At 39.0% G+C, this 25,359-nt stretch overlaps 1 protein-coding gene and 1 long non-coding RNA gene across 7 annotated transcripts in view; one reads left to right on the top strand and one right to left on the bottom strand.

Annotated features, from left to right (window-relative positions):
• Positions 1–25,359, bottom strand: part of LOC148414778 (receptor-type tyrosine-protein phosphatase S-like) — a 92,934-nt gene that overhangs the window by 43,083 nt on the left and 24,492 nt on the right. For all 6 annotated transcript variants that reach the window (XM_088428615.1, XM_088428613.1, XM_088428614.1 and 3 more), the window contains exons 4-6: positions 23,739–23,880; positions 11,192–11,380; positions 2,558–2,668 (exon numbers count right to left, since the gene is read on the bottom strand). In XM_088428615.1, coding sequence (XP_088284741.1) covers positions 2,558–2,668; positions 11,192–11,380; positions 23,739–23,880 — 442 coding nt within the window. The remainder of the gene's footprint in view (positions 1–2,557; positions 2,669–11,191; positions 11,381–23,738; positions 23,881–25,359) is intronic.
• Positions 6,430–8,392, top strand: LOC148414779 (uncharacterized). Its single transcript, XR_015867359.1, has 2 exons — positions 6,430–6,532; positions 6,994–8,392. It is a non-coding gene; the product is annotated as an uncharacterized LOC148414779 (long non-coding RNA).

Genomic DNA, 25,359 nt, shown 5'->3' on the forward strand with positions numbered 1-25,359 from the left:
TTATTACTAACACTAGATTTCATTTCTCCTGCTGCCTTAAAGTGAGGTGTGTATTTCAATTTGCATTTTAATAATTAAATACTGTATAGTTCATTGCCATAAGAGGCAAATAAATACTGTCCGCTGGATAGTTCCTAGGTATGTTGTAGAAATCATCATTTGAAAATGTGTAAACACTTGCAGAGATATATGTGAACATGTTGCATATTGATATTTCTCTTGTTTGCTATAACTTCTTGATAACTTGCATGACAAATCATGCTGATCAGTGCTTACACATGGAGGCATAACATTCATTATTAATTTCCTAATTAAAGTTCATTTCAACAAATTTGTTGTTATATCACAGATCTCACCGGCCATAAACAAATGTGGTTTTCTGTCTAGCAGCAGTCTTCTAATACATATATATTGTATATAGCTGCAACTAAAAATACGTTTTCTTTGCAGTTTATCACAGGGTGTGAACTGCTTCAAGGTTTAGCTCCGTCAATGTCATCCAAATTCAGCGAGATTTGAGCGTCTGCAGCAAGATGATGAATCATCACTGCAAACTCGCTGCCACTTAATAATCTCACTTTGCTAATTACCGCTACTAAAGATGTCGACTTAAAAGTGAATGCGAGGGTCACAATGTCGACATGGAGATGGAAATGGAGATGTCTTCCCGCCTCCTATTCAAATTTAGGCTAACGATCCAACGCAAAAAGTGCAGCTTGACCCAAAAAGAAAAAAAAAAAAAAACAACGTGCTAGTAGGATGATGGTGAGTGCAAGGTTACCACTGGATGCAACAAGTGCAAGACTGTATGCAAGAATGTAATGTCAAGTTGATGCAATGACACAGAAGAGCAGAGGAGGGAGGAAACAAGACAAGACACGTTTAATAAGAACACACAAGGGTGTGGGAACAATATGCGTCATGCTCGTCAAGTCTTTCTGTCTCTCTCACTCCCTTCGTGCAAACATCACCTCTTTCACATCATCCAATTCGTGGGTCTGCATGACAACAGGACCATACCATGCAAAAAAAAAAAAAGACATCGATTGGGGAGAGGGTTCCGCACACAAGGCCTCACAAAGCACCCAATGCATTTGGCTGTGTAGGCTGCACTACAGCACGGAGAGCGGATTTGAAGAAATTAACCCAATCTGGGAGACGCATTTAACAGTCTAAATAGAGTGCGGTGGTCTTTCAGGATTTTCTTTCTTTCTTTATTGTTTCCCTCTGTTTCAATAAGAGGAGCTTTCTGAAACAAAGGAGTAACAAAAGAAAAGAGAGAGCACACCAACCTTCTCGAAGCTCTGAGGGATGGAAGGGGGTTGATGCGGAACACAATGATGTGAGGAGAGAGAACGAGGAAACACAGAGAGAATAAAAACGGCCTGCGCAAAGCCACACACACAAAATCACGCATACACACACAATCTGGATGCTACAATCATTAGAAATGGTTCCACAGGATGCACGATGGTGCCACTAATGTCATTTTTTGGACACAAAAACACTGATTCATATCTTAAATGTATAGATACTTATTTGACCTGTAAAGTAATGGTCAAACACAGGGGTGGGCAAACGTTTAAGATTAGGTGCCATATTTAAGTTCGGACATATGGACCAGGGAAAGGTTAAAGTACGTGTAGACAACGGCCGTAAACCTTTTGCTAATTAAGACAGTCAAGTTTATTTGTATGTTTTGTATTTCACTTTAACGAGACATAAAATTGAACAGTGTTCTCTACCTAATAAGTTTGTGCTTTTTTTTTATCTTTAAGATCTTGAAGTTTTATGTGCAGTAAATTTTAAGAAAGAAATTATTTGACTGGGATATCCGAGAAAAAAACTCCTTTACAGTATATGGGACCCTACTAGTATAAACACATCATTATGAATCACTATGAATTGATTGATTTGTGGAATATGAATTAAGCATCAAAATCCTTTTTTTTTTTTGTCAAGTATAGATTTTCAAACTTTGCATTTATGTTCAATGGCTTACAAATACACTAAATACACACTGTACACAACTGAACTGTACGACTCATTTTTTATCAACATGTCGGTCTTCCGCTTTACAGTATTATTATGCCGGTCATGATGGCGGTACTTAGAGAGCTAATTATTTTTCAAGGTTGGTATTTGATGTCAAAAAAAATAAAACAAAACATTGATCAACTACTGATGTCAAGGTTTCACGGGACAAACTAAAAAACGGACTTGGCTTTAGGCTATCGTTTGCCCGCCGCTGGTCCAACTCCTCAGGTCAGACAGCCTCAGGTAAAATAGTCAATTTGAGTAGACAGTGACAGATCCATGCAGTTAAACCGTGGTAAGTCGCCACCATACCACGGCTTAAAGTGGACTTGTTAATACCAAACAAGATCAACATGTACTGCAGACAATGGGTTGGTTAGTCGTACTTGTTGGAAAAGCCACAGTAATGGAAAAGACGTGTTTGGTTAAAATGCAACAGCACCCCAGTAGTGGCGATTTTATCATGTTTCTCTGTAGCTATGTGTGTGTTTTTGTTGCATGTTGTGCTTTCAGGCCCTACCTCGCACGTAGAGGTTGGCTGGCGAGGAGTAGCGCACACCTTGAGAGTTAGTGGCCACGCACTCGTACTTCCCTTGGTCAGTTTCCTCGCTGTTCTCAATCTGGAGAGCTCCTGAGGGGGGAAGGATGAGAGAGGGAAGAATGATGTTCAGTTGACTCAAAGGCCTTTCTGATGGCATCCGGCTATCACATGCTTTATGTCTGTTTTTTGGTCTATTCCTGTGTCTTGTACTTTGTGACCCTGGGGGGGAATCCTCATTTCTATTGCTCCGACATCCATCAAAGACTGCTTTGTTGTTTTTTTTTTCTTTTTGTAGTGAGGCACCGTTTGAATGGGGTACCAAAATATGATGCGACTCTGTACTTCTTTCTTAGAAGCAGAAGGTGTCATGAGATATGTGACAAGACTTAATGAGTTTCTTGAAATGCAGGGCTTTGTTTGGCTGATTTTTTTTTGTTTGACTTGCGAGCAGATATTTGAGATGCTGTTTGGTGGCGGTGAACTTTCTCAGTTTCGAAAAGGTAGCGGAATAATTAGATACCAAACATTTCTTCACACAAGAGACTTCAAACTAGTTAATGCTACTTCATCATCAAGATAAAAATAAAACAGAGGCATGTTGTTCATATAAAACAACCACATAGCATTGGCTCACGTCTTTCTGAAGTTTACTCTCGTAATATGTAATATGTCTTGTCATATGCTGCATTCAAGGAAAATGGGAGGCTGAACTTTGTTGTTGAAGTTGATGAGTGGCGAAGTCGCAAAGAAAGGTCCCCGACTTCACAAAAACAATTTATCACTATCAGCCACTTTCATTTTTTTGGTTCCCCTCGAACACTTGGGAGAATCCGAGTGCGATTCGTCTGACTTCTCACCTTCCTCAAATACCACATTTGAGTCCGCAACCTGAGTTCAGACTACTGTAAGTGCCAAAATAGATTTAATGCGTTTATTGCTGTGACTATGTCTCTTTGTATACATCAAGGCATTGCTTGAGCAGTTAAGACATAGAAAATACGTATTTTTAACATTTAAAAATCCTGGTTGCATCTTATATGTGAAACAAAACAATGAGTAAACATAAATAGACATGTCAACAAATGCTACCACCTATGTGGTGATATTCCTTTAAGTATCGGTAGTAGAAGGCAACCATGAGCAACACACGTAGACATAAATTATAAATATAATCAATCAGAGGCATTTAGTTTTTGTCTTTACGTTCTTCTTAATTGTTGTTACAATGTGTTTTTATCACGTACGATCTTAAAGAGTGCTACATATTTTCCTTTTTGTTGTTTTTGAGGTTAGCTTGCTTTGTTAATAAGATTTCCATTCATTTCAATGGGGAAAGGTGATTTGAGATACAGTCTTCTAACAAGCTACACTCTTATCTCAAAGCACCACTGTATAAACTATGACCCAAATGTGACACCAAATGAATGCACAAAGTTTGTGAATCAAAAAGTAGTCCCCAAATGACTTTTTGTAAACTTTGAAGAGACACTTATATAAATTTCCTTTTGTTTTTTAGCAGCTAAGTGGCACAAAGTCCCCACAGCAACATCCCAATGATGCTCTTTAACTCATCCGCTTGCCTCTTTTATTTCCTCAATTTTCAACCTACTACTTTCCGTGTCTCCCTAAACTAAAATTATTCCCAACATTTGTCAGGTGCTCTCTTCTTCATCTGGTTTCAAAGAGTTCTATTCTTACAGCTACTTTATTCCCCCTCTTGCTAACGGGCCTTTTGAATTACCAGCAGGGTTTTTTTTTTCCTCTTTCAGCGTACCGTGTCACATTCATCTCATCCGAAACCGACTTTGACACGAAGCCTGAGGAGGAAGTACATAACCAGGTTTACACTCTGCTGCATTGCGCTGAGCAAAAACCAAAAAAAAAAAGGAAAACAATTCAAAAACACACACACCATACACACACTAACTGTAGAACAAAAGAAACCCACACAATCATACACACCACTGCATCCACACACACAAGATCTAGCATATATACAGTGAGGCATATTATATCCCTGAGGCTGGTTAAATATATCTACAGTTCAGGAGAAAATTTATACATGCTAGACTAAAGTATGAGCATGGCTGTAAATACCAAAAAATGCTTTATATTATTATTATTATTATTATTATTATTATTATTATTATTATTATTATTATTATTATTATTATTTTACTATACATGAGCTATACAGCATGTAGCCATCTTACATACTACATCTTACATGTAAATATTTATAAATATTTATAAATTTATAAATATATACACATGCCTTATATATATCTTAAGATATACATTATGTGAATGTCATATTTGTAGATAGAAAATAAAATGGAGGTGAAAAAGATGAAATGATTTGTTTGTTTGTTTTTAAATTTAGGTGAGAACCAAATCATAAAAATGGCTATTTTTCTAGCTATTGTCCTAAAAAATATAATTGTATTGCTAACAACAAAGACAACTTGAATTAAAGAAAATAGTAAAATTTTGGCATTATTCTCACTTTTTTTTGGGGGGCATTATTCTCACTTTTCGAATTCTGACTTTTTTTCGCAGTGAATCTATTTTTTTTAATTCTCACATTACTTTGAATTTTGACTTTAAATATATTTTGTCACTATACAGCATTTTAGTTTGTGTGACATATGTCAAGGAAAGCAATCAAAAAAAGCAAATGTGTCTTAATAAGAATGGCTGAAACTTTACTTCATCTTTGTGTTTAAGATCCTCATTTGTAGCTGTTCATTAATTTCAGAGTGAGACAAATGCTTCTGTCTGGGAGGAGGCAAATGCTCCTGTAAAAATTTGTGATCCGGGTTTAATTGCGGCAAATCAAAAGGCCAACAAACTGTCCCTACTTCCTACTGAAGTAGGATCTCTTTCTGCTGTCGACCTTCTTTCTAAAGCATGCCCAAAGCATTTTTAATGCGCCCAAGTAGCAAAACTGCATCAAACATTTATTCAGTATCTTATTATTTCTAACCTTTTCAAATACTGATAATAATAATATGTTAAAAAAAATATCCCGTCTGAAGTGTTAACAATATTTGCATAGGAAATAGCTTTTCAGGTTTATTTGCAGTCATGAAATAACTTACACAAACCACTGCTGTGGACTATTACATTGAGTGTTACTCTGCATTACAAGTAGCGTTAAAACAGCTGCATAATGATGGTTTAATGAACATCGTTTTGCTTGTATTTCCCTTTTAAATTAAATGTAGTGTTGTACTGCTGTGTAGAGAAGATAACAGTCACAAAACATTAAATCTAATGTTGGACTGTGTCAGTTTGAACTCCATCCGACTTGTACATGATTTAATCAATTCAAAAAACTAATCGGAAGAGTTTTAACACCTCGCAAGTGCGTATTTTGTCGCTTATAAGCATTGTTCTCCAGGGGAGAAAAAGTTTGTATTCTTTCAACCATTTTTGAGAGGTTCAGCAAGCTCAATCCATCATTCACCTGAGTTATTTTTTCAGAAACATGAAAGAAAAACAGCTCATGGCGCTCCTGTTTCTCTCTTGTTTTTTTTTTTTTATATCCCCCTTCGCTCACAATGCAGAGAAATCTTGCGATGAACGGGATTAAGAAATCATGGAGCTTTGCTCTCTTCAGAAATCAAGTGTAGTCAGGTGTAGAAACAGACAGTGCAGAGGTGAGCCTGAGAAAGAGCGTAACAACTTGTGTCTGGTGCAAAGGTCACTGTGGGTGCATACTGCGCATACACAAACAAGCAGCGGTCAATCACAATGCAAGTCAGTTATAGGATGACCTACAAAAAGAGAAAGTCGAGGAAAGAGAAATGGGGGAGTAAGCTGCTTAAAGAGCCAGACTGAGATTTGATCTCTGTCAACCCAGTTGCTGTAAAATGGTGGAAGGTGTATCATGACTTCAATGTGGCTGAAATGATATTGGTAGCGGTAGAGGCTCAAATGGAACACATGAAGGTAGGACGTTATCATCCTTTTACAGAAGTAAGTAAATTCACACCTCTGAATCACTTGATGTTGTTATCTTCAATATAAGCAATTATGTAAATGCTGGGAGACTATACAGTATTTGTGTACTATCATTCTTTATGTCATTTGTTATCAAATCTATTGAAGGGTTGGTCTCATGGATATTTAACTTTCTGGAGCTTTTAATCTTATTACAATGTTAATTTATCACCACAAACACACCCCTACGTGTTATTGTCTTTAATAGCTGCATTATTGAGACTCCTTGCTTTATTCTGCGCTCTCAGCATTGGCCCCGCCCAAGCAGATAAAAATGGCTTGTGAGGGGCAATAGGATGATAACAAGGCCTTGGATCGCATCTAAACTGACCGTGCAAGAGTAAATAAACTCCCACCTTACCCAAGGAGATGTTCATGTTTTTTTTTTTTTGCTTTCATTTTCTTTTCAGGTTGGGGAGGAGAATTTTGCACCAAGTCAGCCAAGCAAACAGCAACACTTCGTTTATGAGTTACCAAGTTTTACCGTAGGAAATGTCCAAGTGGTGTAAATGTGCGTTTGAGAGCACACTGCCGGCCAATCAACATTGTAGTACATAATTAATCACTGGAACTTATGTTATGGGTAGTGGTAAATAGAGGGGACTGATTTGAAAGGAAAATTGAGCGTTACTGAGGAAAGTGTTTTGACACATCTTCTGCTTTGTTGGCTCTCCAGTTCATTTTGATGTAAGTAAAACCATTAAATTTGGCTTCTCTATTCACACCACCTCTGACTTCTATTACAAGTTAGCATTTTTGTTATTTTTTTCATCATGGGTTCAGCTTTTTGACAACATAATGAATGGGCGTGGCTTCAGTCAAGACATTTTACATCCTGCTTAGAAATTTTGGAAGTAAAAAACTCATATTTCATAAAACAATTAAATCGCCAACGTGCCAAAGGTAGATTTCATCATTTCTGTGCATATTAAAAATCAACCTTGCTGTGACGATTCTTATTTATACCATATTTGAGCATGTGTTGTTTGCTCGGCTGAAGTGAATTTTTTAACGACAAAAATCTTCTATATTCACAATGGGGTATATCATAGTGCTTTAATATGATTTGTGAAACAGATATACAGTGCTGGTGTTACAAATGATTATTATTAGTTTGCCTAATTGATTTGGACAATATGATTAGGTAATTTGGAGAATGCTTCCCTGTGAGAGTTTAACAGGCTGAAATGAAGTGTTAACGCGATTAGTTTGAACCTTCTGCATCGATGATACTTTTTCCATTTCCTACTTGGTACTTTGAAAAGTGGTTGTATGTGTTTTTTCACTTATTCACAGTGGAGCATATTTTGAACATCAAACAGATTAAGAACTAAGAACAACCATTCTAAAAAAATCCAAGCAGCCTTCTTCCACTGTTGAACCAAATCTGACACTCCAATCCCGCCCAAATCTCTTAATGGTCTCTCTTGCCCCACTTTAACTCTCTGAGGTGAAACTTCTGTCTCAGGTCATCTGACCAGCTGCTCCTGGAGGCACCAAAGTCTAAGTAGAAGTTCAGAGGGGATCGAGCTTTTTCTATTGCTGGTCCCAAAGTATCAAATGACCTCCGTGCACATTAGTCAAGCCCCCTCACTGTTCATTTTTATCCCTTTGCTTTCAACACAGCATGAGACTCTACACTTGTTTTAGTGATCTGTTTGTTTTTGTTTTCATCTTTGTTATTGTTTCACTGTCTTTAAATTATGTTTAATTGTCTTATGTTTTACGTTCAATTTTTATTGTGTGCATCGCTTTGCTTTCGCTGGGGTTATTTTTAAGTGGTTTATAAATAAAACTGAACTGCCTTGAGTTGATTGTCTTCCTGTTATTATTCCATTATACCAAAGGCGAAAGTATCAATCTAGTTTGGCCAAAAATACGAAAATAACCTTGTCTATTTATTTTGCATAATACGAAGCAGTATTATCAGTAAAGCAAATTGCTTTCTCCAACCTTTAACCACACCTCAATTCTTAGGTAAGGCAGATCTATCCATTACCCAGCAGTCAACCTCCGGGGCCATATTGCAGGCCATCTGCTTGGCCGTGGGTGTCAAAGTCCGTTAAGTGCTTTGGTAAACTCTGTAACTCTTAGTCTCGTATTCCATACAGTATATTGACATACAGATTGTCAAACTTCACCTGACTGGCATCTGAACTGGTTTTGGAAAAGACCTTTTCTCCAATGCGCCATGTTTCCATCAACAGGAATGCCTTCAGCACATGCAGGTTTGCTTCCTGTTCCGAGGCCTCGTTTGCTGACCGAAACACTGACCGATATTTACAACCCAAATTCTAATCGCTGTTCCGTGAAATTGTATCAGTTGATTCTCAAGAGTATATAGGGTTGACAATCAAATTTGAGCTTAACAAGAATTTCCAGTCATCTGATTGGCTGTTCAGTGCAAACCTGTTACAGCAAGATTCAACAATTGAAAGATGTTTGGAGCAAATAATACATTTAATAATCTGCATCACTGGTCAGCATGACAAATTTGTGTGTTTGTCATGCCATTACATAAACATTAATGCTAAACTGCTCCAATTGTACCTCACCCACTTGTGTTGTGTGATATTGCATCTTTATTTAGTATTGATGGTTTCTATTAAAAGGTGGATTAAGAGGGGTAAATCCCCACCGATCAGACCCAGGTTCCTTACTCGCCATCAGTATGTTTCTACAAATAGATACTGTCTGGGCCATTAAAGGTTTGTCCTTCGGAAAACAACAAAAATCCTCAAAGGCACTGTTTATGTACCCTTGACACTTGACTTTTACAGCTAGGGAACCTTTTCAGCCCCGAAAAGGGCACAATGGAGTTCGATAATTAGCCCGATGGAATGCATTAATGTACTTTGCGCCTTGAGGGACAGAAATTGATTGCAACTCTATTTCCGGAAATATGGAGTCTTTCTAAAATAGAATCTAGTTATCTAAAACAATTTTTCATCATCACCCATATGGGCCACAGGAATACTTCCACGTCTCAAAAAAGAAAAAGAAAAAAGGAAAACAACATTTATGTCCCCAAACACACCCCTGGCTGTGATCCAGTGAGAGCTGGCAGCCGTCTCCAAAATCAGAGGCAGAGTTTGGAAGGTGCCCTCATTTAAGTGATCTTAAAAGAGCGTCATCCACACAACATTGTGCCACTATTTTGTGCATCGCTCAGGTGTAATTGATTTCCTCCAAGGCATCTCACTGCAGCGTTTGGTTCATTATACAGCATATTTTGTTGCTCGGCTCTGTAGCGCTTTTGTTGAGTTGAAATCCCATTAAAGCTCACAGCGAATCGTACGTGGCAATTTGTCTTGATACTCTTTCATCGGAGTGATACTTGGCCTAACACGATGCACTTGTGAATCAGCGTCGTGTCTGGGTAACTCCTAACAAAGCCCAAATAACTATCATAGAAGGCTAGACGAAATATACTATAGAAGATGATCAAGTACGCGATATTCTGTGAGATAGCTATGTACTACGTGAGACCTCAGCATAGCTCAGGAGTTTGGCAAGCAGCAAAGGACAAATTGAATAACGTTGGCTGTCACTTTGAAATTTACTTTGGCTATTTTGTCTTTGGCTTGTCAACTAACAGTGTTAAGAAAGGAGCAGACTGGCATTGTGCATCATTAGCATCATGAGGCATGTGTGGGTTAAAAAAAAACAAACGAACTAAAAAAAAACAAACGAAAATAAACCATCCGTTTAGGTCCATCATTTGACAGCAAGGTAGGTCAATTGTTGAAGAAATGTTTGGAGGTTTCTCAAGCTGCAGTGGTACAAATGAAGATTGCAGATGAAAGGTTGACAAAGGGCAGGAGTGATCAGTGAAGTATGTCAGCCGACAACAGCGAGATAGCGAAGCTGGCAGCACAGGCTAGCCCGGAGAATGTGGGTTTGAGATACAGCAAAGTGATTTTGCCTCACCATCACTTTCATTACCCCTGAGGACAGCTGAGGGAAAATAGCTGAGGAATGCTTGTCTACTTATTCCAGGAGAGACCGCGTGGTCTCTGCAGAACAGCGCAAACAAAGCTGAGCAAACTGTCTTTAGTGCAAAATGCTCATCCCTCGATCTGCCTGTCAATACACGCGTGCTCTCCTATCTCCGAACGCAAACATTCTTTCGTTTCATGTCATTTCAGTGTGAGCAATAGATAACAAATGCATCATTTCAATATAGAAGTCACCTGACTCCATAACCTTTGCTTTTAAGCTGTTTCTGTGATGCATGTTTAATTTAGTGGGTTTGTGAGGCATGAGTTGCTTTGTGGCACATCTGTGTTCTGCAGTTGAAATATTACGTGGCAAGGGTAAGGCACCTATTAAGTACAGTGAGATCCCAAAAGTTGATTAAAAACAACGACTTTCCCCTTGGCTGCAGAATTAAGCAAATTCATAAAATTGGCTTTGAAAAGGTTGTAAATCCCCTCAGCGTTAGAGAGGAGCATGTAATCTCCCCATCATAATCACAAATAAAGCATGATAATCGCCAAATTTAGAGCAACAGGGTTTTTTCACAACAGCATTGCTAAGCTTTAGATGCAGTTTTATTTGCTTTTTGTATAACTAAAAAGGCTGGAAAATAAAATGGTAATTTCTCACCTGATCTGAGCTGTTTGATGCGACCTTGGCTGGTGCTGGGTTCTACAGGCAGGAAGTCCTTGAACCAGGAGATCTCCGGGTCGGGGATACCGCTGGCGGCGCACAGCATGGTGGCTGTCCTTGTGCGCTCGACCACCTTCAGCTGGGGGCCCATATCGATACTGGGGAAGCCGAATGGCAGCAGGTCCTCTGGAGGGATATGGAAAATAAATGATCAGATCAATGGAAGAAGAGTGGACCGCAGAGCTTTCACATTTAATCATGAAATTAAGCCAGAGAAGGAAAAAAACATCAAAAAGAATGCAGGGCAGGCAGAATAACCACAGCACAAGGCATAAATGAGGAAAACTTGCTAAGATTTGAGTGAATAAACTTTGAACAAAATACATAGCACTAACAATAATCTCAACCTCAATCACCCTGAACCCCAAAACTATGAACTGACACATAAGGTATGTCAGAAAAGATCTAGAACTGCTGTTACAAAAAAATATTGAAGGTTCTCAGTCCAGGCCAGACTGTCAACCAGGACCATAACAACGCAGGTACTAGTACCACTGGGGGTACTTGAAGCAACTTCAGAGTGTGCTCGAGATTTTAAATAAAACAAACAAACATGAAAATATCCTTCTAGGAGGAAACAATTATTAGATTAATTAATTAATTTCAGGAAAATATATGTTCATCAAACACATTTCATGTTCAGTAGGTTATTCAATTTCATTATTGTGAAAAGCCAGATTCTTGAATATTTTCCCGTGGACAAATATTTATTTATGATTATTTCTTTCATCTGACAACAATAATGTTGAGTGCATTTACTTGTTTACATCTCTTGACCTGTCAAGCAAAATAGCTTTAGCTTCAGTCAATGTAATAAAACAACCGTCAGCCACCAGACTGATTAGCGATGTTCAAACTTTTTTCGTAGTCTGTCAGAGGAGCCTCTTCCCCACTCAAAAAATTCAATGCAGTTCCATGGTGAACAAAAGCAAGGGAGACACGCTACCTGATATTTTGTATCTGCATGAAATGAATCAAACAAAAATGCCAGCATTCTTGTTTTCATTCTTGCTTACATGTTCTCCCCAAGCCTGTGTGGGTTCTCCTTGGGCAATCTGGCTTCCTCCTACTTTCCAAAAACATGCATGGCAGCTGTATTGGACACTCTAGATCAGAGGTTTCAAGCTCATTTTTATCGTTGGCCACATTGTCGTTATGGGGCCGGAATAAATTTTCACAGATTTTCAAATCAGAGGCCTGCAAAAACTGTTCAAAATAAAGACTGGGAACAAAAACTTGCGAGTTCGGTATTTTAGCCAGAAACTTGGAAGTCAAATCAGCATGTTGTGGGTCACATAAAATGATGTGCTGGGCTGGATCTGGCCCCCGGGACTTGAGTTTATCGCCTGTGCTCTAGAATGTCCTTAGGTGTGATTGGGTGCGTGAATGGTTGTTCATCTCTGTGTGTCCTGTGATTGGCTGGCAATTGGTCCGGGTTTTCCCCCGCCTACTGCCTAAAGACATCTGGGTTAAGCACCAGCTAGCCGGCGACCCAAACGAGGATAAGAAGCTACAGACAATGGATGCATAGATGCATATAACACATACAATAAAAAGGATTAAGCACCCTGTAACTGGTGTGCTTTATTCTTCAAAATGTTTTAAACTAGCCTTATTCATCGCGCCTAACACGGTGTACCCAGTGCTCCAAAAATATGGTAACTATATCGTTCTAAAAAGTCAGGATGTCAAGGAGTGCTGGGTGATTCCAGCCATGCATGAATCCTCTCCTGTCTCCCTCAGTGGCGAAACATAAGACATCCACACAAACGTGGTGATGTGAGAGCCACTGTTCCCCGCCTTTCACATCTGCAGTGCCTTGAAAGAGGAGATAGTGGCAAAGACAGCGGGGCCACTATATCCGTCCTCATTAAAGCCGCAGGTTTTTTCCCTCAGCTAGCTAGTCATTAGGTGATTTAGTAGGCGTGCAGACGCGCGGTAAGGTTTGCTGTGTTTCTGACAGCCCGTCACCAGAGGAGGATAAACATACCGCCCTATCGGGTAGAGAGTAAGTGAAAAGCACACTGCACGGCCGACTCCCTGCCGACAACCACAAGTCTACGGTGACGGTGGCGTTAAACTGTGTGCGTCGTTTCACGATGTGGCTCTGTGTGCTTGTAATGATTCCTGTCTAATAACTATGCAGAGACCTGCTCAGTAACAGCAGTAGCAATTAGAAGGCAGGATCAAGAGGAGGGGCAGGGCGAGGGGGGGTAATAAGGACTTGTTAGCGGTAATTGTTTAAATGCACCGACTATTAGAGAGGCCGATCTGCGAGTGGCCACGCTTCTGCTTCTCTGATTATGTTGTGTGGATGGGGACACAAGTGTCTGTTTGTGTATGTATATAAACTTTGGCATGTGTCCACGGCAGGAGATCCATTGGCTGTGTTCCTGTTCAAGGTTCAAGGTTTTTGATGGAGTGCTAGTCCAAGCAAGCCGTATTGCACTTTGATTTGGGCACAGTGCAGAAGGCATGCAAAATTTGAAAAGGGCCGTCCCAAAACACATAGTGAATATTGACCAGTCTTAGTGAGAGGAAAGTAAAATCAAGGAGGATCTTTCCCTAACCGAATATTGATTAGAAGTCAATGAAAATTCTCACAACTAGTAGCGCCTGATAGAATGATGTTGTGGATAGCTACTTTGACCCATAGAGTGGACCCTAAACTGGTTTTGTCATCTCAAATGGATACTTTGTGGACATCTCCCTGGTGAATTGTTTTTTAAGACCAAAAGAGACCAAAAGAACTGGGCTTTGTGTGCTTCAGACCCCTTTGGTGGAACTTACTCAGCTAAAATGTTGTTGGTTTCTGCTGAAATGTTTATAAGTGATTCCATCAGTTATTGTCAATTGGGTTGTATTTTTCTGTTGGCTAATGACAAAAAAATAAAACCACAACAAAGAAACACAAACATTGTAAAACAATTATCAATATTTTTTACAGAGTCTGATGTTGGTCTTCTTTTGAGCTACATGTTTTTGATGTTTCCACCATCCAATGCATCTGATTCAAATGATCAGGATTGTTATCAGACTTCCGCTGAGCCTGCTAATGAGCTGATCGTTTCAATCAGGTGTGTCGAGAGGGCAGAAACCTCAAAAACTTGCGTGGTTTGGACATGCCTGGTTTATTTCATCCTGACTCCAACAGCCGGACAAAAACCCTGAAACTTTTGTCCACACCCTAGCTAATGTTTTGCTATCCATTTTTGTCACTTCAGGAATCTGATACATCCAAGCCACCCACCCAATAGAAAAGCTTCCAATTCCACATAGATAGGAATACACAAACAGGCTCTCAAGTAAATAGGATTAAGCATCTCGATGACAGCAATCCAGATGGTCAGACACGTAATCAAGCATCCATCAGCCCCTCTGCTTCCTCCTCTCCTTGCGCTTTTAACCACTATCTCTCTTGCACATACACTCTGACACCTCCCCCATACCTGCGCCTATAATTACATATTCCACTTTCCCACAGCCGAAAAGCAATTACCAGTGGCAATTTCCTTGGCTGATAAATCAAACCCACAGGAGTCCCTTTCGACGGAAGGACAACACAAGCTGCTGAAATGTTGTAAGCTTTGGAGTCGGTCCGAAATGTCGACCGCGGCCACGTCAAAGGTCTGCTTGTTTTTCCTGTCCTATTTCTTAGTCACCTCCTGCAGCCTCCTGCTACCTAAACAGATGACAGACATGCACCATCTGCTTCCTTGCAATGTGCTGCTTTGGTGGAATCGAGCTTGAATGGTCATAGAATCATTCCTCTTTCTTCCTTTAAATTCATGAAGCGCCACGGACGAATGGGGACGCCGAGCAGCAGCGGCTGATAGTTGAAGGGAGAAACGACATCAAAAGTAAAAAGTTATGAATCTCACTTAGTAGCTAAATGCAGTCTTGGTTAGAGATATATATTGACTATAAAGAAAAAGGGTGTCCCGAGTATCCTGCGATGGATCAATGCTAATGATTCTGCCAAACTGCCGAAAGGCGGAGAAGGGAACAGGAAGAAGAGCAAGGATATCGATAGGCGGGTCAAAATGCTCCCCCGAGATATGCAAGAATATGCTATGCGTTACATCTGCTGCCCTCTGCCCTGCTCCAACCTCCTCTTTTCTCCAGAGAGGACTCGTAGGGTCTTTTTATCACTTGCATGGACTCTCTGGGTGTTAATTACCGATCAGCATTGCAGAAAGTTCAGGATGGATCCGTTTTTGTAACTGGGTTAATATTCGTCAAATCAGTGGAACATTCAAAGTCAAATTTATCAGTCTACAAAAGTATTAGGATGATAACAGCAATACAGTATTTTGAAATTAGAATACGGCCCTACTGGCAGCTTGTCAATACAGTATAAAACTAGATTCACAATAGGTTAACATCATTAACAAACGAAAATTGCAATCGAAATCCACAACCATAAAAAATATCAATATTTATTGATTTTCGGCAGTAAAAACTTTAGATTTTGTCAACTGAAAATGACATTGCATGTGCTCAAGACTCGAATAAGAGCCAGTCATGGAAACAACATGTTTTAAACGTATTAACTGTACACATACATAATATTAAAGTCATCAAATGAATTATAGACACAGTGTTACCTTTTCACTGCTGGAAGTGTCTAAATAAGTATATGATCCCTTCTTATTTTTAGTTTTCATTTACTGTATTTAAAGGGGATATTGTGCAAGAAATACGTATATGAAAAAACCAAGCCCAGAGATAGTTCCAAGCTAATTTTCATCAGTAGACCCTGGACAGAAGCAGTGACAGCAGGTTGATGCAGTGAAAGATAAAGTCCAAACACAAAACAATACAAACAATAAAAAATAATTTAAAAAAATATGCATATTACAGCTTTAAATGCATTCTAAACTTATTTAGTTTATTTCAGCAGTAAAAGGTTAATATCATGTTTTTTTGTTTGTTTTTTGTTTGTTTTTTTGTCAATTTGCTACCTCATTTCCTATGCAGAATTAAGACCTTTAAAAAGAAATGTTTCTACTTCCTGTCAACTAAAAATGACATCACAAGTGCCTCAAGATTTAGGTAATATCTAGTGAGGGCTCTGTGTTTAGTCATGTGATATTCGCAAGTTAGGGACAAGGTATGAAAAGGGATGATAGTAAGTATTCATTTCATTTAGCTACCGGTAGGTTGTTTCGTGGTAACCTTTTAAACGATGACAGTCAACAATGTAAAAATGTTACTTGCTGTCTGAACTTAAAACACATTCTTTTTTGTTTAGAATAAAATTTGTCTATTGTCGTTGTAGAGCAATGCTTTCAGAACCTCCTATTGGAAAATGTGTTTCAAAACAAACATTACTCTGTCGTTCTCTATATCATTGTCAGTGGTTCACAAATTGTGGTTTGTGAAGGAACTTCATGGGTTAACGTCAATTATTAACAGGTGTTTTGCAGTAATAATCTAATCTAATCTAATCTAATCTAATCTAATCTAATCTAATCTAATGGTTTCTAGTGCTAAAATAGGAACATTGCATTTTTCTTTTCAATTTAAGAACAAATTAACTGGAAAATGAAAAAAAATCGCTTAGTTGTATAAAATGTAGCATGCTTTTATTTTAAGTTGTCATTAGTGACACAATGTTCAAGTGGACGGGCCAAAAATAAAACAGGTGATGTTACACACACAATCTTCTGGAGTACCTGAATAAAATACACGTAAAGATAGCAGAACCTCTAAAATGCTGTTCCAAAGTTCAATGAATTAGGTATGTATGGGGTTTTAAGTGCCTTTTTTTTTCCATCCAAAAATGCTTTTTGCAGGTCAGTGGGGTTTTGGCTGAAAAAATATTTTACAGGTGGTACATGATAGAAAAATGGTTGGGAACCACCGTTGTAGACAAATACTGGATGGTTACTCCGTGCAGATGCATGCATAGTTTGCAAATGACGCTTATGTCACAGATACTGGACGCGACGATACAGTACAGTCAACTGGCGAGAAGAGGGATGTGGGAGCTACAGGTATTGAGCCAGCCTGCTGGGTGAGTCAGCGGCTGCTTGAAATAGATACTGCAGGCATGGCCTTGATCACGCTTTTCACAAAATGAATCATTTATCAGACGGAAAACACTGCAGCGAAAAAAGTACAGCTTATTTTTCATCTCCTGGTTCAATTGATAAGACAGCATATGGAAAAATGAGCAGAGCATCTATAAACACAGTGCGTGTCAACAGCGTTTTCTGGAACATTGGCAAGGACCAGCCAGCATTGTTCCCCCGGAGCTTTGTGTTTGTTTTCGAGGTTGAGCATGTACATTTTGGCCCGGTTATGTTTACAGAAGGACATCCAGGCCTGGTGCCCAAAAAACAGGCGGCAAAAGCAACCCGATTTGGGCAAACATGCGATTCATTCTTACACAGACGCACACGCTCGAACTGGCAGAGAAGACACACAGAGTCAAGGACCTAATGCAAATGATGCAAACACAAAAACTGGGTTCCAGCTTTTCTCTCCCGTGTTGCTTCGAAACACACACACACACACACACACACGTATAAAGACACACATACAGCAGAAACAAATCAGTCTTGTGTGTAGAGAAACCCGTTGCCTATTCTTCCCTCAGTTCATTTGTGTCAGCAACGGCCACGCGCATGAAAGAAGCCTCGAATAAAAGCCCATCGGGAGGGGGTCTGAATCAGGAATAATCTGCAGTCCTCAGAGGCTCTAATGCTTTGACTCCTATAGACTGCAGGAGGAATGAAGAGGAACACTTTAAATGCTAATGGCCCTTTATGAGAATAGATCACCATGCAACACAATGAAAAATAGGGTCCGCCAGTCACCTCTATCTACAAGCCTTGCTCCGGCTCAGCACTCTGATCCCCCCGCTAACCACACACATCAAACATGGCTGTGTCACACACTTCCTTGCAAACAAGCGTGGAGAATCATGTGCAAGGAAAAGAATGACAGAAGAACTTAAAAAAAAGAAAAAAAACGGATGTTTCTCCACTCAAGGGGTGTAATCCTCTTGCAGGATACCCCTTTTTTTTTTTTCCTGCTGTTGAGCCTGCCAGTGCAGCTGACGTCGAGGGGGGCTGGGATCTGATCTGACTGTCCGTCATATGAAGGGAGTTTATGGTGGTGGCGGATCAGCTCCCTTCTCTTCCCTCACCCCCTACCTCCCCCAACTCCACGATTCCTTTTCTCCTAAAATGGGGCACTGGGAAGCGAGTATAATCTGGATTACAGTGCACAAACCACCCGCACATCCAAACCTACACTTATGAAGGAGTTAATGCAGTCACAACACAAACAAGCACACGCCCTGCCGCAGTGATGAGAACCTCTCGCCCACCAGAGGTTTTCCAACATGCAGAAGTGCAGATATCCACATTTCCTGAAGGCTCAACAAAATGACTGCACCGTGCATAGAAGTGCTTGGTTTGCAGCGAAGTGAAAGTGGGGGTCGAGGAGCGCATTTGGACAGGCAGACTGTGAGGTCAGGCAGGATAGATGACTGTATAAATGAAAAAATGAATAAAACAAGAAGAGCAGAAATTAGAAAGGAACTGCTGTGGGCCTCGAGAACCTCAGCCAGTTGTGAAAAAAATTGTGATCGTGAAATGAACTAGCTTGTGGGTAATGGAATAGAAAAGGTTCTCTCCAAGAGCTCGGTAACGATAAACTGCCACATCTTCGTCCATTAGAGAGACTACAGAGCAACAAACCACATCCCGTGGCCCACCGCAAGCACCGCACCAGCTGCTATTACTGCACTTCAACCATTATGCTAAATGGTGACTTGGAGCATGGCAGTGGACGAAAATAGTTTTTTGGGGGGGAAATGGCAGGGTTTGGCCATTAATGGAGATAATCTTTGCGAAATCAGAAGCCAAAAGGTCGTTTTCTAGGCTTTAAAGATTTAGGGTGATAGATTTGGAGACTTTATACTTAACACAGTTCTTGGTTGAAATGATCTTTTTTTTGAATATATTGAGATTTTATAGCTTGTTGGGATTCATGGTTTTAGAATTTTTACTGCAACATAGTGAGTTTATACACTCCTCAGACCAAGCCTATTCATTTGTGTCCGCCATATTGGACATTTGTTTTTGGTCCATTTGATTTGATTCATTCAAGCTACATTCATAAATCTTAGTGTGCTCAATAACGATCTACTGGCCCTATCTAATGAGGGTTAGTGTGTTTTTAATGTGTTTGAGTTGGATGTCATTGACTTTGCGGTTTTGCTGAGACAATATGGATGCAGTAGTGGACAGAAATGAATCAGACGGGTCTCAGGAGGATGCTGTACTCTCAAACGTTGCAGGAAATATTTTATTAGACACTGGAATTGTGTATGTTTTAGAGTCACGATTAATAGAAAAAGCCCACAACTAGCTAATTGTGTTTGAAAATGAATTAATCATTTAGATGGTTTGAATTTAAAACTTCCTAAATCCTTGAACGTTCTGCTTTTCAACAGAAAACGTTCTCTAATATCTGTCGTCCTCCATGAAAGCAGATGGATTATCTTCGTGTTAAAGCAAAAAAAAAATGTTGGTACTTTGGAAAACAATAATGTTGTGTATGTTTGTTTTTTTTTCTTTTGATAAAGGATAAAAATAAAATCATTTAAAATTTGATTTGGATTAATCGCTTACTAAAATGATTGTTAGCCATAACTCTGGTAGATTTGGTAGATAAAACAAAAATATCAAAAAGAAAAATATAATGGTTAATCGAAAAATAACTGATTATGAAATTGATTGATCATCATTGTTTTAATGATCAATTATTTAATGATCAATGATCAATTTAGGATTCAGATTCTCACCAGTACCAGTTAATATTCTCCTTCTTCTGTAGTACTCCATTGAAGCAGGCTCATTATTCGTATGTTAAATAAAATTAAAACATTTGCAAACATTTGCATTTATTTGGGAAAAAAATCTATATTTATGCCCTTTTTTCTTATGTCATGGACCAATTTAGCCAAATAGTTAATTTATATTCTTGCACTGGTAATTTCAAATTATATCCAGTTTATTTTTTTTATTTTTTATTTTTAAAGAGATGAAGGGGACGATTCACAGCCCTAAAAGATATAATTTATTCATCAGGTATTTGTTTAAAAATAAAATCTATTGGAACTGAACCACGAATGCTTGTGCATTTTCCAGTTTCCAACATTTTTTTTGCAATTCAAAAAACAAGTGGGGATGTTAAAAATACCATTGTATAGTTCAGATCACCATTGAGCCCAATAAAAACACCATTTAAATTTAAAATGTGTTGATGATGCGCAACAAGTGGCCTGAAGGAACCGCATGTTACCATGATTATCATATCATGCCCTTTAAAGTGACGTGTCTAAGTCTAAGCTGTTAAGCCTTTTTATTAAAAAACAATGAGGGTGAAGGTCACACCAACATATTTGCTTGCTGTAGTGTTATATTTCACCCCATAACCAATGTGTACTATTTACAGGGGGTAAATTGAATGCATTCATTTTTTTCTACAGTCATTACAGGACTATTCATCTCCATAATCACTCAGCATTTTCAAATCCGGCCACTCTATTGTTTGGCAACATAACAAAAACATCATACTAGAAGAACATTACTGACATGCTTGATTTTATTTTGTAGATAAGTTATCGTTGATTGTATTTAAAACTGTCGATTGCATGACAAAATATTAAAACAGCCACAAGAAAATGTTAATACAAACTTGCCTTTTAAAATAATGCTAATATTTTCCTGTGAAATAGGATGTCTTTATTCTTCACAACAAAATATGCTTGTTGTGGTTGCAGTGGAGTAGTGTGCAACTGTAGTGAATCAAACTCAATGCTGATATGTAGGGAAAAAAAATAGAAACACCAATAGATAGGTATAATTTCACAAAACGAGATTATAGTGTTAAAATTATGCTCCTGAAATCAATATTTGCTTGATTACATTTGTATTGAATTCTTAACATAGCTTTTTTATTGGACCTTAATACATGTACCAAAAATCCTGATCAACAAGCGTAAAATTTAGTCGAGAAAGAAGGACTAAAACTGACTGTCATTAGTTTGCTGTGTTATGATAATTTGATTTTAATTACTGACATTGAAAGTGCAGAGATTAATCCATTAATCAGAAAATGACCAAATTAATTCATAATTTTATAATCAATGAATCACTTAAAGATCTAAAATTGTCCAAATACTTAGGATTTCTTTCCAACACTTGGAAATATTGTCAAATTTCTTAAGTTCTACATGACGGCAGACTGAGTATCATTTTGTCAAATCAAAAGGAGATGTGAAAGCATCTGGTTTTGCATAGAAAAACAATGATCAACATTTATGACAAATTTCTCCGGATACGTTTTTATGTCATGATTTTATAAATTGCAATAAAAAAAGCGGATGGAAAGTCGAAAAGCATTATGAAAAAAAATGCAATGAATTTGCAGTGTTGACAAAGGATCCATCCATCCATTCATCCATTTTCTTAGCCGTTATCCTCACACGCACATAATCTTTAAAGTTGTGGAAGAAAGGTCTCTTTGTTTTCATACTTGAGGTTAAATGTTGTTGACATCGCTCACAATCCTTTCTTCAATTCACTGCACACAGCTAGTGATTAGAAGGAATCAAATCCGAGATGTCACGGTGAATTCATTTGGACAAAAGTTAACACAAACACAAACAAGGCCATTGTGGGCACACGCGCGCCGAGAGGCTGGCCCCCCCAGGTGTAGTTCATGCGCTAATGGCTTTTAGATTGGGGCTGTGTACAAAGATGATGGGCCGGGTTAACAGATGGCCAAGGGACGGCCGGGCCAACCTTCTGTTCATCGCTCAGCGGAACCGACTCTCCCGTTCCTTCTTTTTTTTCTTGTCCTCATCCCCTCCACTCCTCTGTCATCCCATTCCATCCCTTTTGTTTCACTTGACTCACGCCACCACCCGTTTCTTCACCCACTAGCAACTATGCTTCACCTCTCCTCAACCTCCCTCCCACCCTCTCACCCTTGCTTCCTCAATTTCCGCCGGCAGATACGGGTTGTCTGCCAACCCCAAGTCTAATCCCCTGATTTTTTTTTTTTTTCTTCCTTATGGAGTGTAGCCGCTCTAGCGGCCATCCCTTCTATGTCTTTGTCCTTTGCTGCTGTGCTGGGCAGATGGCCAGCGCTCACAGCTGCGAGTCAAGTTCATAGCGTGTTGGAGCACCACATTGGAGAGTATTCCTCCAAGGAGGCTGTGAACCAGTGATTAACCAGCGCTCTGGCCAGGATGCGCGAGTGATTGGGGCATGCTGGGATGCAGCAGCCCCTCTAGCCCGCGAGCTTGATGTGACTATAAAAAGAACAGTCCGTTGCAGCTTCATGAGGAGGGCGAGCTTTGGCCTGACTCTCTACGTCCGCGGGGGAAAAAACAACTGAAGCCAGGTGTCTGCACGTGTAAATGAATGATGAAACATGGACAGTCAATGTGTGACTTTTTCCAGAGGTGGCAAAAGTACTGTACTGTACTGAAAAGAATGTCAAACTTATTCAGCCATTTTCAGCAGGGAAAAGTTGTGTCTTTAATTAATCCGGTAACTAAATTATTTTTGTGTACAATTAAAAACTTTAAAAACACAAGTCCTTATTGTTGAACGCAAATGACCACATGTTCTCAAGGCTCAGGTAATAACCAATAACTGATCACTTGTTTTCTGGATTTAGTCATGTGTTGTTTACCAGATGATCCTTGATTAGTTCTGACCCAAGCAATACAATACAATGAAATACACATAATTTTACACGCAAGAAAAATACAATTTAGGGATATGAACACAGGAAAATCTGAATAGTTTCAGAAGATGATATTTATTCTCTTTTGTATAATTGTTAAATTGTTGCCAAAATGTCAGTGGAGCTTATACACAGTAACATAGAAAATACCAGAATTTGACCCCCAAATTAAGGGTGCGTCTTTATACTCTCATTTGACTTATAATTGGGGAATTAAGGTAATTCATATTTGTGAACTGCTATATTCAAGTATATGTGAAGATGGTATTCAAATCACCCTACCGGGTGACATAACGAAGTGGGGAGCATAAAAACAATGGAGGTTAGAGCTGTCTCCAAGTTCATACTGCTGATGAGTCACCATGTCGAAACTCTAGCGAGGGAGAAGCACGCTGCATTTAAAAGGGAATAAAAAAATCGCAGCCCTCCCTCTTGCAGCCGCTACTCTGATTCGCGTTTCCCAATGTCACTGCAGCCTCTGTTTTGTCAAGCCACAACATCTCAATCATTTAATCAAGACATTGAGATCTCAGGTTCATTATACCTCTTGATACTTTTGTGTCATAAGATGCAGACAAAAGTTTTTGTTAAAGTAAGGTGTAAAAAGTATCAATAACTCCAGAGATAAAAGGTCAAAAGTAAAGATCCCAGAAAAATCTACTTAAGTTCATTAATGAGGTATTTTTACTTTCTGACTTTGACTCACCTCTGATAATGGCCAGCTTTGCAGTGACCGACAGCTCTCCTTCGCTGTTTCGTGCGACACACTCGTAGATGTTCTCGTCTCGAGGGGCTCTGAGAGGTTGGATCCTCAGCACGGCGCCTGCGCCTTCGTCAAACTCAATGGTCTGAACGGCAACCGAAAAAGACATTAGTTTCCTCGCGGTGGAATCAGATCCACAATAGTAAATAGGAAGATAAATTCTTAGAGGTTTGAATTTGCCTAGGGGATAGGAACGGAGCCATCTCTCAAATGGTGAACAAACGTAACTAATTACTATTGTATGAAGCGTAAAACCATACATACATTTCCTTCAAACTACTGTGATCTCCAAACACATTCATATCTTTTCAGATTCAGATTCGGGACTTTGTTCAAGACGATGGAGTATTTCAATCGCATTTAATAGTATTACAGCTGATCTGATTTGGACTTAAACAAGCAAACACTGGATGTCACTGTAGCAACTTGTAAAAACACCAATTAATAAACAGCAAATTGAGAATTCCATTGTCTTAAGTGTGAGCTTTTGCATAATCGGCCCACTCACACTTTCCAGTGAGGACCTGTGCTAAACAACTCGTTTCAATATACAGTACTTCCTTGATGGCAATTACTGCTTTCATGAAAAGAAAAAAGGACACATTTGAACACATTTTTCTAATTTCAAATAAATGCTAAGTGCAAAAACACATTATTATACGTTTAAGTCCTGTGTGTTATGTATAGATTTCAAAATGTTTAGTTTTGTCATCCTTTGTCTCAAGACGAGCTTGTCATAAATTTATCAGCTATTGCATTAACTGATACAATTATCCTTATTTAATCTTTTACCTGTTTTAATTCCAGAAAGGCATGCTCCACTGCCTTTTAAGCCTATTGTGACCAAATATTGTCTTAGTTCTGTGAAACCTACTAACACAGGGGTAACCAACACGGTAAGCTTGTTCTGCAAGTACCTTACAAGTAATAGAACAAGGTTAGCGATACTTGTACGGATGACTAAAATAAATATCAAACTCCTAGGGTGAGGGTTAGGTTTAAGATTAGGAGTGGAAGGGTCTCTCTGAAATCATATCTGCACTGTCATTGGCTGATTTGTCATTCGTGTTTTTATTTGGATTATTATTTTTTATTTAATTCCAAGAAGTGTTTTCCTGTATCTAAATCTCCATAGTTAGAGTTAGCAGTGAGGTGTGAACGGTTACATGAAATCAATGTTAGTTTTGAATTCATCATTCATCCCGTTTATAATTATGAATACTTGAGTCTATCATTAAGACACATACCTGCATGAAACTGGTGTCTTGTGGCAAGACACTTCAGCAAGTCACACTTACCGTTCTGGGCACACTGTTTGGAATGCAATGTAGTACCATGCATTAAGTTACAATAAATTATTCATGTACAGGCAAGCATGGTCTTAGTAACATGCATGTATGAACAGAACCAGCTACCAAAGCTTCATTCAGACACAAGTTGCTTATTGGTGCTTGAACCCCTACAGCCACTTATTCCTCCCCCCTCCCTGAAAAAAAAGAAAAAAAATGGCCAGTGATGATTTGCATCTGTTCATCCCTCCAAGCAAGCCAACTATTGCTTCATT

This window comes from Hippichthys cyanospilos, chromosome 12, assembly GCF_059441005.1.
Source record: "Hippichthys cyanospilos isolate Australia breed blue-spotted pipefish chromosome 12, RoL_Hcya_1.0, whole genome shotgun sequence".
In the NCBI taxonomy this organism is placed as follows: domain Eukaryota; kingdom Metazoa; phylum Chordata; class Actinopteri; order Syngnathiformes; family Syngnathidae; genus Hippichthys; species Hippichthys cyanospilos.